The sequence below is a fragment of the Melanostigma gelatinosum genome (genome assembly GCF_949748355.1).
Source record: "Melanostigma gelatinosum genome assembly, chromosome: 4".
Classification (NCBI taxonomy): domain Eukaryota; kingdom Metazoa; phylum Chordata; class Actinopteri; order Perciformes; family Zoarcidae; genus Melanostigma; species Melanostigma gelatinosum.
In genome coordinates this window covers 26,188,913-26,205,199 of record NC_136637.1, presented here as the reverse complement: position 1 = coordinate 26,205,199, position 16,287 = coordinate 26,188,913, and the positions used below count along the sequence as shown (strand labels likewise).

The window sequence follows — 16,287 nt, the reverse complement described above, 5'->3', positions numbered from 1 at the left end:
GGAGAGGGATTATCACAAAACATTGCATTAAAAGCTCCTCTCTCCCCTCTCCCTTGTTATTTCATTTTCCATCTAAAATGAATCTGTGCCCAGCCAGGCTCAAACACAACATTAAAGAGCTCATGCTATTTGAACAGAAACTGCCAACCCCCTCCTCTCCTGCTTTTTTCCACCCTCTGTGCATTTATACCCCCCCCCCCCCACTCATAAGAGTACACTCTGCTCTGTAGGCAATGGCACTCTCTGCTAAGCTACCCATACAAAATAGATAGGCTTCCATCCCTCTATTTAAGGAAATAGCTGTGACCTTTGTGCATGAACAGGAAGGCGCTACGCCTTTACCGACTCTACCTTTAGTTAGAAGAGAAATGTGACCAAAAATAATTCAACCCCAAATCCTCACTTTAAAATTTGAAATGGCTGTTGGCACCACCACAAAGGACTGAGTGAAGTTCCCCAACTATTTATATAAACTCAAATGTTCTTTTCTTGCTAAATCGAATATATTAATAATATTTCGAGACTAAATGTTGAATAGAAAGCACTCCATTCTAAAACAGCATTGGTCTTTTTTAAAAGACCTTTGCAACACATTTACAACATTATTATATCGCAGAAACAATCATATCATTGGAGTTTTTATCAACAAACTCTAAGAAGCACATTTACTTCCAGGTAGCCAAGCAATGAAAGACCTTTTAAAGGGTCTCTAACCCTGAACACCAGCGCCATTATAGTCCCACCTCCAAACATGACACTGTCCACAATCTAAAACAAACCGGCACAGAGCTTCATTTAATCCAGTTACTGACATACAGAGGTAGTGTATGCTTTCATAAACCAGTGTCTTAGTGATGGAATCGGTCCATGTTTTCCCTTAGATCTCACAGTACATCTGCTCATACATCTATCCCTGCTCCAGGCACCTATTAAGAGCAAACATATTCCAGGAAGGTCACGGAATGACGGCACTTCCAACATACTGAATGCGTAATGTACTGCGAGCCATAATGAATGTTGCATCGGTGCAGGAAATCAATCCGTTTGAAAGGCTCTCTCGGCCGGGGATTAAGGGGAAAGGAGCGGAGACAAAATAAAAGCCAGGTGAGTCGCGTGGACACTGACCTCCAGCGGAGCGCGGCCTTGTCGGCGTCATAAGCAACGATACGCCGGTCACACTGGCAAAAAGCCTGTATGCTCCACTGATGTCTGTTAAATCAGTAATATCATCACAGAGCGTTGTGTACGTACCGTCCATGTCACTTCTACAGTTCTGTTTATAGTCTGTAAGTGAATTTATACCATCTGTTTCCCCAGGGGGGATGCTGTCCTACAGCAGTGCCGTGATCTTTGACACTTTCCATAAGGCACACACAATATGGAGACGTGTGGATGCGCTCTCACTTCCATCATGTCAAAGCGGAGAGAGTGAGAGAGAGAGAGAGAGAGAGAGAGAGAGAGAGAGAGAGAGAGGATTCAACAGACCAGAGCTCAGTTTAATCAAAGCTGCCGCCTTTCAGGTATCATTTCATGTATGAAAACTGCAGTCTCATATTACAGCAACGGCATGTTGATGCATATGCTATATTCCGACTGTTCCTGTTTCCTTAATTTTCTCTTTTTTTTTTATTGGGAGGGCAACCCACAGAGGGACGCTATCCATCAGACGAGCTCAGAGGCAGGAAAAAAAAATACAAACTCGAGTAAATATTTCATTGGATTATTCTGTGATTCAATGCGCTTCTGCTTGGCTGAGGGTCTACGGCAATATCTTCTGTCCGTTTATAAACGCATTAACGCAATGACACCCGAGACTAGCTTGATATTGATACCCGCGCTGAGTTGGCCGGCATGATTGAAGCAGCGTTAGGATTGTTTCGTCTGTCTGCTGTGCTGAAACACACCTGCAGTCTTTCTCTGTCATCTGAGCTCACGTTACTTAACCGCACGAGGGAAGATTAGTTAACCAAACTCGTCGGATAAAATCTGTCCGGACAAATGGAGCGAATTCAACAGAACTCTACACTGAAACCGATTCAGCATCGAGGGCTTTTCGTGTATACACTTATGCAAAGCAAGACTGTCAATTTCAAGACGAAGATGGACGGGAAACAGCAAACTGAACACATGAATAAACTCAGACTGCAGATTAAAGCCTTGGTTCATATGCTCATAAACATGCCTTCTGCATGTGCTATAAGTGGAAGCCAATTAGAGTCAAAGGGAGAAGTTTTCACAGTCTGTGATAAATTCAACATCAGGAAATCCACCTATTAATACCAATTGGGCGACAATAATTGGCAGGCCATCGACAACGTGGGCAGAATTAATCATTTGAAGAGGCAGACTAGACTGCATTTCTAATTGGCAGAGGCAGCCACTGTTTAGGGAGGCAACCAGCTGATCACCCCAGAGACTGCTGCTTCAGACAATGCACATTCGCTAATCCTCTTGAGTCAAGTTATTATGGCCATGCATTATTATCACGCTTTACAAACTAATTCCATGTTTTCCCTCATGGATTACCAAGGGGGGGGAAATAGTTGCATAAGAAAACAGGAAATAATAAACACACAAAGCACAATGTGGATGACATGGAAATCAAAATGACAGATGGGTGCAGTGACTACAAATGCACGACACTTAGAATGAAGAAAATAATGTGTGTGTGTGTGTGTGTGTGTGTGTGTTTATCCCTCTGTCCATCAATGTATTTGTCCGTCTGAATGTGCCTATTTGAGGGTGCCATTACAGTTTAACATTACAGTCTGACACATTAGGGTTTGATTATGTATTGTCAATGGTGTGGCCTGGAGTCATTACATTTCAAACCATTTGACTGAACGCCACTCGTTTCAAATAAATGTGTTGTTTGTTGTATTTGTTGTAAGTTATTGTATGAAGGTAAAAAAAATCACCTTGAGAAGAACATTTAGGATTACGTGTTTATAATACTTGTACTCAGATCAGAGAGATTACCTCATCTATCTGCCTTTACATGTAAACATGCAAACATTTGGGATTTTTCGGTTTTAATTGAACTGAATAAACAAAAGTCCTGATTGACACACAATAGAATCAAAGTTCACAGGATTGTTTTCACACCATTGTAAAAAGGGAATTTCACTTTGTTCCACAGCTCTTTACAATTTGAGTTTTGCATTTCATACTAACAAGCGACCTGAAAAAGAGATTGTTTCACTGAAAACATTTCTCATTTACAGATTTCACACAAAGATTTGTTTTCAGTTTGATTAACTTTACCACCAGAGCATGAATGATGTTATGTAGATTCATGATCATATTAATTTGTGATAGTTATTATCATACTACGATGACAAAACAACATCAAGGTCGACAATCACTTAAGAGCTAAATGCTGCAATCATTGTGCAACACAGGGCAATGTTATTTTAGAAGACGTATGCACACACATGCACACGCAAACACGCTCCGAGGAATGCCAAATGAGTGCTGCACTGAAGACATTGTCCTTCCTTCTACACACCGACAATATCAGCTCCAGAGATGTGGCTTCATGAAATATGACTAACAGCAGCTATGACAGCACAATCGAATGGCACAGTACATCCGATGTGAACCCTCACATCCTGTGAGGGTTTTGATCCAAATATCATCGCAGAGCAGATATTTTAGATCACCAGCTAATTGCATATTTTTTTTCCCATTCCCTTCTATTACTTGTAATATCACTCATCATAATCTTATCTGAAGTTATTTGTGCGTTGCAATCCCGTGTCTTCTAAAGTCAATCCCAGAATGTCAATCATATGTTGAAGTCTGTCTTTGATCGGGCCTCAACGGAAGGGCTTTGTGACAGTTATGGACAAACCTTTGCAATGGTTACGAATTTCATATATTTTGATGGTGAATCTATATGTCGTAGAGGACATTGTTTGCAATGTTTGCAAATGGCATTTACATTAGTGTCACAGATTGTCGTTTGTCTTCATTTTTTTCGAATGTCACTGCAATAAAAAGCTTATACTAACATCCCTCACATATCAGCATCCGCTCTGCAGGAGTGCTAGATGGGGAATACAATGGGGAGGAATTGAATTGAAAAATATAATTTTTTTTAATTTTTTTTTTTACCAATAATGTGACAAAATGAAAGTTGTGTTTTTGGTCTGCGACATCTATTTGGGCAGATTTAGAAACACGGAGGTGAAGCCACACTTTAAACCGTAGACGTCATGCAGATGGACAATGTTGGACAGTCGTTCTGGTTCTTCTCTCTTTGAATTATGATTCAAATGTTAAAGTTATGATGACAATGAAAACAATAATTATGGCACTGCTGGTCACAGCCATTATTATCATGGAGGCGTAAATGTCACTGTGATGGTTTCAACCACTAAAGTTTATGGTTCTTGTCCAACCTGGCTGTTTGCTAATGTATTCATGAAATCAAAGTTTGTTGAAAGTGGTGACGATGGCGGTGGTGGTGATGGTGATGATGACGACGTCTACACTGCGTGGATCGACTGCGTGACGTATTGCGAAATGGTTCTCCAGTGATCTAGCCTACACCTTTGATAACCAACTTCATTATGGAAGGAGGAAGTTTCCAGTGTGTGTGTGTGCGCGCGTGTGTGTGTGCCGACTGGATCTCCACACCCTCCACCTCCCGTTTCAGCGCGAGCAACGCCGCGTTGCTCCGCAAACTCTCCGCGCCGACGTCCGTCATCTTGCGTCAGCTCTTGCGCCCCTTCTTTGGAAGACGTCCGGTGGCACTTGAACTGATTTCGCTGTGTGCCGAGTTTGCACCCAACGCAGCCCCATTCGCACATGGGGAGACGTTAAAGAAAAGCCGATGGGATGAATAAATGATGGCGTCCCTCCGCAACAAAAAAAAAGATGGGACTGGCATGGGAAGGCTCTTTAAAAATGCATCCTTTCCAAGCGCCTCTGCCCCACTTAAAGCGCGTGTTAAGAGAATAGCAATACAGAACATGACACAAACACACACACACACACACACACACACACACACACACACACACACACACACACACACAGTTTATCACCCCATCATTCGTGACACTTCAAGCGCTACTAATAATTGTAAAAAAAAAAAAAAGCTTGTCCAGAAAATGGGGATTTATCAAAATAAAAATACAAATGTTCTGAAAAATATTAGATAAGAACTACTTTATAATCAATCATAACTGGAACAAAATAACACACATCAATGATGTTAGATGAGAACATGTGAGCAATGATGCACATGATGCATTTTAGACCGATATCAGATGTGGATTATTGATCAAATGTCAAATATTTAAAATTTTAAAAAAGTGACAAACACCCGTATTTTTTCGCGTCACTATTTCAACACAAAGTAATTGAAAAGATACAGGAAATAATAGGCAATTCTGCAGCTTTATATGGGCCTCGCAGCCATTTGAGGGGCGACACGTTACCTTTGTGCATGCCGGTGTATCGGTCCTTGAGAACTGTCAGTTCGTGGATTTTCCCAAACTGTTCAAACAGGGGTTTCAGGTCTTTTTCCTCCAAGTTCCGCGGTATCTGCCCGATAAACAGCTTAATGGCATCTTGGTCTTTCATGTTGCCGCTCTCCGGATGAATTGAAATGGGTTCTGACCCGTTCATGGGTTTCGGAAATGTGAGCTGAGGGTACTGGTGCTGATGTGGGATAAGTAGTAGTGGTTGTTGGGTCGGTGGCGCCCCCGGTCCGGTGTAAACCAAGCTGGAGTAAGCGGGCTGGGGCTGCTGTGGATGGTGCTGCCTTCTTGTTTCAGTCTGAGTGAATCTGGCCATTCTGAGCCGGGAGCAGAGTGGATAATAATGACAACACACACACACACACACACACACACGCTGAGAGAGCAAGCACTCAGCTGGAAACCAGGCTGACTTTCTATCCGACACACAACACACACACAATACAAGGCAGGCGGAGGGAGGGGGGGAGGGGGGGGGGGGGTGATAGTGCCGGAATAAGCGCGCACAAGAGCGATATTAGACGCTCTGGAGTGACACCCAGCGGCCATAAGAGAGGCAGCAAGGTTTGTTTGTAATGTGGACTTTTGTTTTTTTTTAAATGACTGAGCATGTTTGTAAAACACTTTCCATCTCAACAGTGGTGGAAGAAAACCTACTTCAAAAACCTTTATACTTTAACTTCCACTACCTGAGGCCTTTTCCTCAGCAGACTTGTCGTAGCAGGAGGAGCACAGGTGTTACTAATAACATTAACGATGGCTCCTTTCTATTTGAGTGTCCCAGTTATACCAACACAGCCATCGTTAAGTTCATTATTTACACCTGTGCATTGTTAAATGTCTTTCACGACAAGGCCTGGTAGTACAATTAAAAGCTCTTGATTAAACGTTTTACTGGAATTGAATTAAACAAGTGTTGGCAGTCATGTGACCATACTGCACTCTTTCAGAAATGATTGATGTTTTGAATGTGAACGCAGCATTTCAATGTAAGTTTCATGGGTCGTGCTGAGTCTGACAATTAGGTAAAGTAAAATGCTGACATATAGTGAAGTGCAATCTGCGAAGTTGCTGCAGCGGTTGGATGAAGTTTAATTGAAACTTTGTAGATAAATGAAGTGAAATGGTGCTATGTTTCCGTCGGGAATGTGGTGGAGGAAAGTGAAAAGCCTCAAAAGTCCCGAAGACGGTGTGCAAGTCGTAATTCATCAATTCATAAGTGTTAATGATAAAAAAATGGCATCAAGATGTCAAAAAATGTTTTAAATACGGAGGATTCGTTGCACAGAAAAGATAAATACAGTGTGAATATCTACTAAGGTGATCATGTATGTTGTACAGTAGATGCTGCTGCATCTTTCAAAGTGAATGATATCTGCAATCTGTCATTAGATTGAGTCAAGAGACCAGCAAACATTAACCACAATTAGCAGACTTACTGTAAGTACCTTTCAAATAGCAAGCAGGCTAATCCCCCAAGAGAGGTGCTATTTGCATCATTTGCCTTCTCTTTGCAGACACTGTCAATAGCACTCAGATCCAAATCCATCATTAAAACAAAATCATCAATTGACCGAAAGCAGAACAACACAGACAAAACTGATAGGCAAGAGGGACAATAGTTTGGTTTACAATTTAGCCACAAACCACCCTTTAACTTAAAAACATCCGCTGGACAGATTTCTAATTACAGCCTCTTTAACAGTGGATTAAATGAAGTGATATATACTGTCTGTGACAGCAGGCTCAAGGCTGCAAGGTGAATCAATACGAGCTGCTGCTGGCGGCTGCTGTTGCTTCTCTCACTGTGGAGGAGCGGCACCGCAGGGGTCCCCTCCCACAACTTTGACTCACGAATGGCTGCATCACCATGTGAGAGAATTGCCTTCAGCTGCCTCCGTTCCTCTGAATTGAGCAGTGCACCTGTAAAGCAAGCCGAGGCTCCCATCCGAAGGGGCCTCGGCCTGCAGTGGGAAACAGACTGTCAACAAAGTTCAGGGTTGAGAAGTTTGGAGAGAGAGAGACATGGGCTCTCCAGAGCAGATGGTTGCTTTCACTGGGAGGAGGACAAGTTCAGCTGTTGAACTGGTGCTCATAATATTTCTTTCTGCAAAGCTCAATAAATGCTAAGAGTAGAGGGAACGACATCAGCAGGCAGGGGTACACATTGACATGACCGGTCAATAAAGCGGTGGGTGGTGGCTGCACAGACACAAGGCTTTTTAAAATTGCATTTCATTGTAAACATATTCTTGAATGTAATTCTTAGAAGAAGTAGATCCCAGAGTGCCGTGCGTGACAGCCGAAACTGCTGTGTTGTTGTTGTTTTTCGATTGGCCAGAGTCACAGTGTTGCTTTATGCTCTGCTCATCGTGTTCCACATGTATTGATCAGAAGAGGCAGGGTTTCTCACTGAATGTGGCCCGGCCATCTGAATGGCATGTTGGCAGGGTACGGGAGTCAAAAGTAGACGTGTTTGGTGGCTGGCTCAGCATGTCAGCCCTCTTACATCTGCAGTGGGGAAACAAACGGGGACGCAGTGCAGCTCATGTTGAGTCAGAGCACTGAGCTGTCATGGCACCGGCTCTCCAGAGTCCGAAGGGAGGCTGAGTGGCTATTTTTAGAGATGTGGTCAACACAGGGGGGAGGGGTATTGAGAACTTCCACTTCATGGTTTTTTATTGACCAATGCCATTAGTGTTGCGCCAAGCTGAAAGCAGAGACAAGAAATCAATAAAGGTCACACTATTAGTGCAAACTAAAGAAGTTACATACAATTTAACCGGCTGGCGTTTATTCTGCTGCTTGTTAACCAGTCTGGACCCTGAGAGGGAGGCAGCCGGGCTGGATCTGTTCAGCTTGGGAAGTCTGGAAGGCCTAGAGGGAGACAAATGCAGCCAGGGGAGTCATTTTGCATTCTGTGTGCACTTGTAGACATACAGTCAAGACAGGCAGGCAGACACGCTCACACACACACACACACACACACACAATCACACACTTCCTAATTACCCAAATTCAACACTATTTTCCACATCCACATCCAGTAACTCACTTGCATATTGTGCAAAGACAGCAACAAGGCACAAATAGCACACAGCGAATACGAGCACACACAATTTAACTTGCCATATGGCACCCAGTCAGGAGTTGAAGGCAGCGACTGAATGAGGAACTTGACGAAACAACACTTTGCCTTTAAGGGGGAGATTCTTCTCTGCTTGGGCTGGCATGGTGAAGTTCTGAAAGTGCAGTTGGGGTTTAATAAGCGGGAAGAGTTGGAGGTGTCCCCTGGTGACTAGTTCACCATTGCACTCTGGCTATGCATTGCAAAGCATGCTCGCTCTACTGTGAGGTGTTGTTCGAGAAAATGAGGGTGTGATGTGATGATGGTCATACCACGCTGGAGACAGTTTTATGGACCAGTGACTTAACAGGCAGATGAGATGTGATAAGAGCAGGCTGAACTGTGGAGTTATGGCGCCGCACCCTTTCCTCAATAAGGGACCTGATCTAAAAGTCGTGTAGAGCTCTTCGATATCGATCAGAGCTTTTCCACTGAAGAACACAAACATGCCTTTCCTAAAGATTTGTTTCTCCCTTTGCAAACCATTCAGAGGAACACATTTGTGTGATGTGTACATTCTCTTTTTGTGGATTGTAAATAATCAAGAGACAGATTTTAATTTCAAAGCACGTAAACTATTCAAGTTTTTGAGCACCCCGATCTCACATTTTCAATTACAATTACAACACGGATGTAGTCATTAGGTGAGAAAGATAACTGGCTCTTTCATTTGGGCTCACTGTCTTGATCATTACGTGCTAAATTATGGGACGAAATACGATCTTCTTTATTGAAATATTAACTTGAACCGCATCAGAGCAATTTTGAAAGGTCAGCTTTCTTAAAATGTGCCTAAATATACCCCAATCTAAGAATCTCTTATTACAGATTGAAACATTTCTCAGTTTCCCAGTTATTCCAGTCTACTTTACATGTTGTTTGATTCTAGTTGAGTCATGGCAGTTGGCTGATTTGCAGTGGTGGAAAGTAACTAAGTACATTTTCTCAAGAATTGTACTAAAGTACAATCTTGAGTAATTCCATTTTAACTATATAATTCTACTCCACTAAATACTGTACTTTTTACTCCACTACATTTATTTGATCACTTCAATTAATAGTTACTGTGCACATCCGGATTAATAATACAAAACATAACAGACAAATAAATTATGAATAATAATAATGGACGGTGAGCCCCGGGGGAAAATTCACAAGCTACCCAGCAGCATGCCAAAGTAAAATTAGCCCCATCTTTACCGCCCAGAGACCATGAATACACATTAGTGACTCAATAATGATAATCCAACAATATAATCATTCTGAAATGGCCCATTCCACATAATAGGTATTTGTACTTTCCCTATATAAGTAAGATATTTTGAACGCAGGACCTTTACTTGTAACAGAGTATTTGTACTTAGTGGTATTACTACTTTTACTTTTCAGTAAAAGATCGATGTACTTCTTCCACCATTGCTGATTTGGCTGCAGCTTCGACATAAATCCAGGATGAGGCTGAGCAGGACGCTCTCTGCCCACTGAGGGCCATGAAGCAGACCATTCTCCTCCAGCGGGTCTCTGGTGGAGCAGCAAGGGAGTTGCAGGATTAGAGAAGGGCAGGAATGATTGGAAATGACCAGCTCATTTTTACATGTTGAAGATACATTTTCATCATCCAGAACATGGCTTCTAAAAGAATCCCATCGCATGCTGTGATTGTTGCAGTTTTGTTAGATGAATGGCCAGCCTGCGGCGCAATGTTGTCTTTTTTGCTCATCCAAGTGACTGCTGTGATCTGATTTGCTGCTGTTTAGTATTGATACAATGTCCAGAAAAACATTATCACATCAACGGACTACATGGTGTTCAAGCTCCTGTGTCCCTTCTTTCCTCCCTTCTTTCCTCCCTTCTTTCCTCCCTTGCTCAATCTTGTTCAATTTGTGGAGAAAGTATTTTTCATGGTTTATGGCTGAAGATGCAGAATAGTGTGTTCAAACAAAATGATACAGGTTCCTCCTGCATTTATCTCTGGCCATTTAAAATATATATATTACAAATCAGTACCAGAATACAGGATAGCCCACTGTACTGTAGTAGCATTATACTTTAGATATGAAATCTAAATTCTGACTAAACGCTGATTTATATTTCCACCATCAGCAAATATGGAAATATCAGTGATCCCTGATCCAAGGTTTACTTTGTACTTACATTTTCTAACCAGCAGATGGAAGCTGTGTTCCACTGTGATTTACTCTCATGTAAGGACACCGTGTCTAAATAATGACTAAACTGTAATACATGATTGCCAGTTCCCCTAAAGCTGCATCATAAATATCACATCCGTGGTTAATAATACAGACAGAAATCACTCCCATACAGACCCTGCCAGCTGAACAAGCAGGGCTCAGTAGATAGCTCAGGATATTTGGCCTCCTTAGTCGGCTGGTTATCTCTCTTTGACATACACGAGGAGGACAAATCATCTAAAACATCTCAGTAAGAGCCCACCAGTAAGTGGTGGGAGGACTTGCTATGAAGCAGCTACAATCATGTGACATGCATGCCAAGTTTGAAGCCAACTTGCTGCATGCATCCTCTAGAAGGCCGCTGTACATGGCCAGTGCAAAACAAAAAGGAAAAGTTGACATTTTGTCAGATCAGATCACGAGTCACGTGAGCCGTTAGTCAAGTGAGTCATACGTCCTGTGAGTTGTTAGTGTCGTCAGCACACGTGACTCATGTGAGTCGCTGGTCACGTGGCTTGTTAGTCACTCGCTAGTCATGGGTTAATTTAACTTAGATGGAAGATGGAAGTTTATTTTGAAAAGACACTTTGCATGTAACGAGTGGAAACTGACACCTGCCATTACTGACACATCCAAAAATGATACCAGAGCGTGATGGTTTGAAGCTCAGGGGCCAATGACCAAGAATAGCTATTTGACAGGTTGACACGTGAGAATGTGTCGCACAACAACATGGAGCAGATCGGAAATTAGCAGCTAACACAATTGCAACAAAACTGTATCCAGAATACTTGTTTATGTTCGATGGTGTTTCGTGAGCACGACAGCATCATCTTCAATTATCGTGTCCACTGTCTACAAGTACCATCAGACATTAATATCAAAAGGCGGTAGAGTCTACACATTGCATCAAAAAACGAAATGCAAAAATAAATATGCCACTCGTTGTGATGGGAGAGCAGAACCCCTCAAGCACTGCAGTGGTTGATTCCCAGACATTCCCATTCAGCTGGGAGGAAAAGTCCCGGGCCAGTCCTAAGCAAGGACTCGTCTCTGCATGGGGCTCCCTCCTGCAAGATGACATGTTTGGAAGATAGTGAACTCAATCTTCAGTCCAACGTTTTTCTGCAAGCGGGTGCCGTTCAAAGCATCCTTCTTAAATGAAAAGGTGCATTGCCTAAACATCCAGGTATGTTTCTCATTTATAAATGTAAGTCCAGTATTCCCTCACCTTATCTTTTGTTTGATCCCCTGACTCCTTTGGGTGTTTTAGCTGTATATCGACTCTCTTCACCAGTTGCTGCAACTGTCTGCTTTAGCTCTATAGCTAATCCATTTTTGTGCCACCAGATTGTCCGAACTGAGTCATACAGACCAGTGAACCACAATAAATGAGCTGAATGAGACTCATGGGCATGTCTGTTCTTTGGCGCCGAAGGAATTAAACATTAGGGGCTTAAACCACAATTGACAACCTCAGCAATACCTAGCCTACATCTGTATTCAAAATAAAATACACTTGGTGCTCAGCTTTTCTTTTGAGAAGCTCGGCTGCTTTGACGAGAAAAGAGAAAAACCTAAAGTGAAAGTTGGAGACTGTCGAAAACTTGACATGACACAGAGAGTTTTAGCCACAAATGTCTGCAGGCACGGTTAATTTATGCCTTTAGGAATATAATAGGAACATCACATATGGCTTGAAATGCTAACTTTAGACTACTCCATGTGTCAATATTTTGCGAGGCAGGGGGTGGGAACCATCTCTTAGAAACAGGGCCTAAGTTAGTGTCCTCTTTTCTTTTTATACCTCTTCTTCATATCCTGGAAGGGTTGGATCCAGGTACATTCTATTATTAAGGCTTTTTTTTTCTCCCTCTCTGTTTTCCTTGGCATTAAAAAAAGGAATTTCATAAATAAGCCACTTCGAAAACAAAATAAATATAGCTCAATAAAAAAAGGAATTTGAAGGCCTAGTATGGGTGTCTCCTTATTTTTAGAATGAGTATTCCCATGGGATTACTGTGCCGGAGTTGTTTTTTCTCAAGTAAATGTGATTTACTTTTCCCATGGCTGATGCATCTCGATGGGAAACTGAAACATTACTGATATACTGCTATAAACGGTGACACATTTTGTGATACCAGCACTTTATATATAGGGACAACACAATCACTAACTTTGCTGATACCATCAGTGTTGATTGTGTATGCCGATACTGTTTAATGCCGCTGACATTTTTGTTTTGTGGAAGACAAGCTTGTCTTTCTGACAAAATGCATCAGAGAGCTGAAGTCCCAGCCCAACGCATTGTTTAGATTCTGGTTCCGTAGATGTCATTTCTTGACAGTGCTTTAGACTTTTATCATTTGAGAAGTTTGTAGTCCGTAAATTGTATGACAAATGTCCTTCACAAATGACCAGGTCCCTAAGTCATTGGGAACAATTGATGGCACCTTGCATGGTTTTATGCTTTCACATGAATGGGTGTGAACGGGTGAATGACATGTTAAAGGCTTGGAGTGGTCAAAGGACTATGAGTCGTGAATAAATCATGAATTACGTAAAAAGGAACAAGAATGATTTAATAAAGTGACCGATAAAGCCAAATGGCCACGGTTACAAATATTGGCTTCACACTGTTGCATCTATGTTCGTCACTTGTTTAATTAACAAGCTCTCCCTAACGACTCTAACAAAAATGTCCTCTTTCTTCTCCCTTTTCTTCTTTCTCCCAGCCTACAAAGCCTCAGACAGCAGGCTCGCTCTTCAAAAAACATGACATTCAGATCTCAGATCCGAGTTTATTGGTACAGCCTTGATGTCGACCTTAACTCAAACAAGGGAGTCTATGCAAATGAGCCTGTTGTCGCATTGCTGATCTGGTATGATAATAGTCTCTCAGACCCAGACCTTGAATGGTATTTTGCTTGGTAGACGCAGTATTAGCTTCCTCGATGGTGTTTTGTTCAACTGAATTGTTTTTCTTCTCCTCTATTATATTGCATCGGCAAAATAAAGTTTCAGGACACACAAATTGTATTGTAAGGCTTTGATAAAAAGCAAACTAAAAAACAAAATTACTTCTTCAAGATCCTTTTAGAACAATTCTGAATAAAAGACAGATGTCTGGAATCCTTTTGTAATACAGTCTGAACAGCTTCATGTACTATAAAAACTATTCTAATGGTTCTAAACTGAGATAAATGCACCAATACTGATGTAGCAACACAGTACACTCATCATTATACATGCACCAATGAACATCTATACTGAAACATACTCATGTTCTAGTACCATACAACAATGGCAGGTTTTAGTAGAGAAGAAGCCACTGGGCTGATAGTCATGTATGAAGACAGCTACCAAATGTCACATCTGTCAGCTAAGCTATGGTGCCATAACCAGACTATATTCCATGTTATTATAGTATGACGATTATCATTAGTTCGTCTATCAGCGGAAATGAGTGTTTTGTGGGGTTTTTATTTTAAATCATGCACGTCATCTGTGGGGTCTTGCAGTGTTACAGCTCTTGTCAGACTGGCATTTACTGTAATGATTGGCATTTGCTCTTCAGCATCTGTAAATCTCAGTATGACGTTGTTTTCAGGGGACCATTAACATATTTTCTCCTCCACAATTTTCAATTTGGAATATGTTGTCATCTGACCCTCATTTCAGATTCATGGAATATGAAGCAGTGTATGGCATTCAAATGAGGACATAATAGCGTCCAATGTTATATAAACCCGTCAACAGCAACAGGGGATCAAGTCCGGCCAATTCATTAATTATGCATGTTTAGCTTTTATTTCCCCTGCAGGGCTTTCATTACCGCACATTCGCAGAAGGATGGCAACTATTCATTACTTTAAACCCCCCCCCCCCCCCCCCACCCCCAGGAATTGGAATTGAAATGGTCTGACATACAGTCAATTAATGAAAAAGTAAGTGTTGTAGTAAGTCAAATACCCACCTGCGTCCATCCAGACACCTTCAAATTAATATTTCACAGTGCTGTCAGACTTCTGACCTCATAGTTTGAACGAAGTGTTTTCGGAGTGAAGGCCTGCACGGCGGTACAGTATGCTTTTCGTATTTATGAGTCCCAGCCCAACAACCACTTCACACTCACAAACGGAAGACTCGCACAGCGGAATATGAGTTTCTTCTGTTGGGTAGCTGTTACTTAACATGATCAAATCTGTGTTTTTGAGGTAGCTCCCCTGGAATTGAATTGTTTGTTTGTTTGTGCCCAGAAATTGCTGAAATTGAGCCAGCAGAGCAGCTGAAATTGAGCCAGAGCAGTTCCAACAACCAGCAATTGTCTGTGTCGTTCTTGTAAAATGCAGATGAAAATGTATTTTACTTTTATATTCCGAACAACATATCTAAACCTTGCGAAAAACATTTTGATTGTCTCTAATGTGTAATGTATGTTCTTTATCTAACTCAACATAAAATAATGCAATAAGATGTCTGGGACTTGGGGACAGCGTTGGTTTGATGAAACGCTAACATGCTCACAATGACAACATGTTGATAGCAGGTAGTGCAACATGTTCACCATCTCAATTCAACGTGTTAACGGTCGAACATTTGCTAATTAGCACCAAACACAAAGTACAGCTCACGGGGATGCCATTAGTTTAGCAGGTATTTGGTCACCAGCAACAAATTAAAACTTGCTCAATGAAAAGTCAGGGGATCACCAAAGTTATTATGATAATGTCCTGAGGGGGACATGAATGTCTGTCGCTTATTTCATGGCCATCTGTCCTGTAGCGGTTCACCCAAATTACAAGTTTCAACCTGCTGGCGGTGACAGAGGAAAAGTCAGACGATCACCAGAGTTAGCAGGATTTATTGTCGACGAACATTGAATGTCTGTACAAAACATATTCATCCAAAATGTATTTATTCATTTCTTAGATAGGGACAGAACATGTTAATGAACATCAGTATAAAATGCAAGATGAAAACATACCGGAGTTAGCAAAAATGCTAATTTACATCCGTAGTCCCTCGGCAGGTAACAATGTGACGATATACAGATACAAACATGCAATGCAGGTAAACGGGACAAAAATACGTTAGAAGTTGTTGAGATATTTCTGTCTTACCAAAGTGGTGGACCGACCGACCGACCAATTGACGCTGACACTCTTGGAGTCACAGCCACTTCGTAACACACCTTCTATGTATCACAATTGTCTGTATTCATGCTGTTGAACAATTACTGTTGCATTTCAAAATTACAATGATCAAAACTTGGCACAAAATAACCCACAACCCGAAAAAAAAGGTCAAATTAAAATAAATGCCAGAACACCATTGGGGGGATTCCTGCAGTGAAGACACTGGGAGTCAGTGACAAACACACGCAAACAGTGAGAGATAAGTGGGCATCAATAAGAAGTTTACACCATGAAAATCACTCTGTGTTCGTATTGAACATGTCCTCTCACCGAGCCGCTTT

The 16,287-nt window shown here is 41.7% G+C and overlaps 1 protein-coding gene across 1 annotated transcript in view; it reads right to left on the bottom strand.

The window, feature by feature from the left end:
* Positions 1–5,805, bottom strand: part of celf5a (cugbp, Elav-like family member 5a) — a gene marked incomplete at both ends in the record, with an annotated part of 186,367 nt that extends 180,562 nt beyond the window's left edge. The window contains one exon of the mRNA XM_079267346.1: positions 5,448–5,805. Within this exon, the coding sequence (XP_079123472.1) occupies positions 5,448–5,805 (358 nt within the window). The remainder of the gene's footprint in view (positions 1–5,447) is intronic.
* Positions 5,806–16,287: the final 10,482 nt, after the last annotated feature.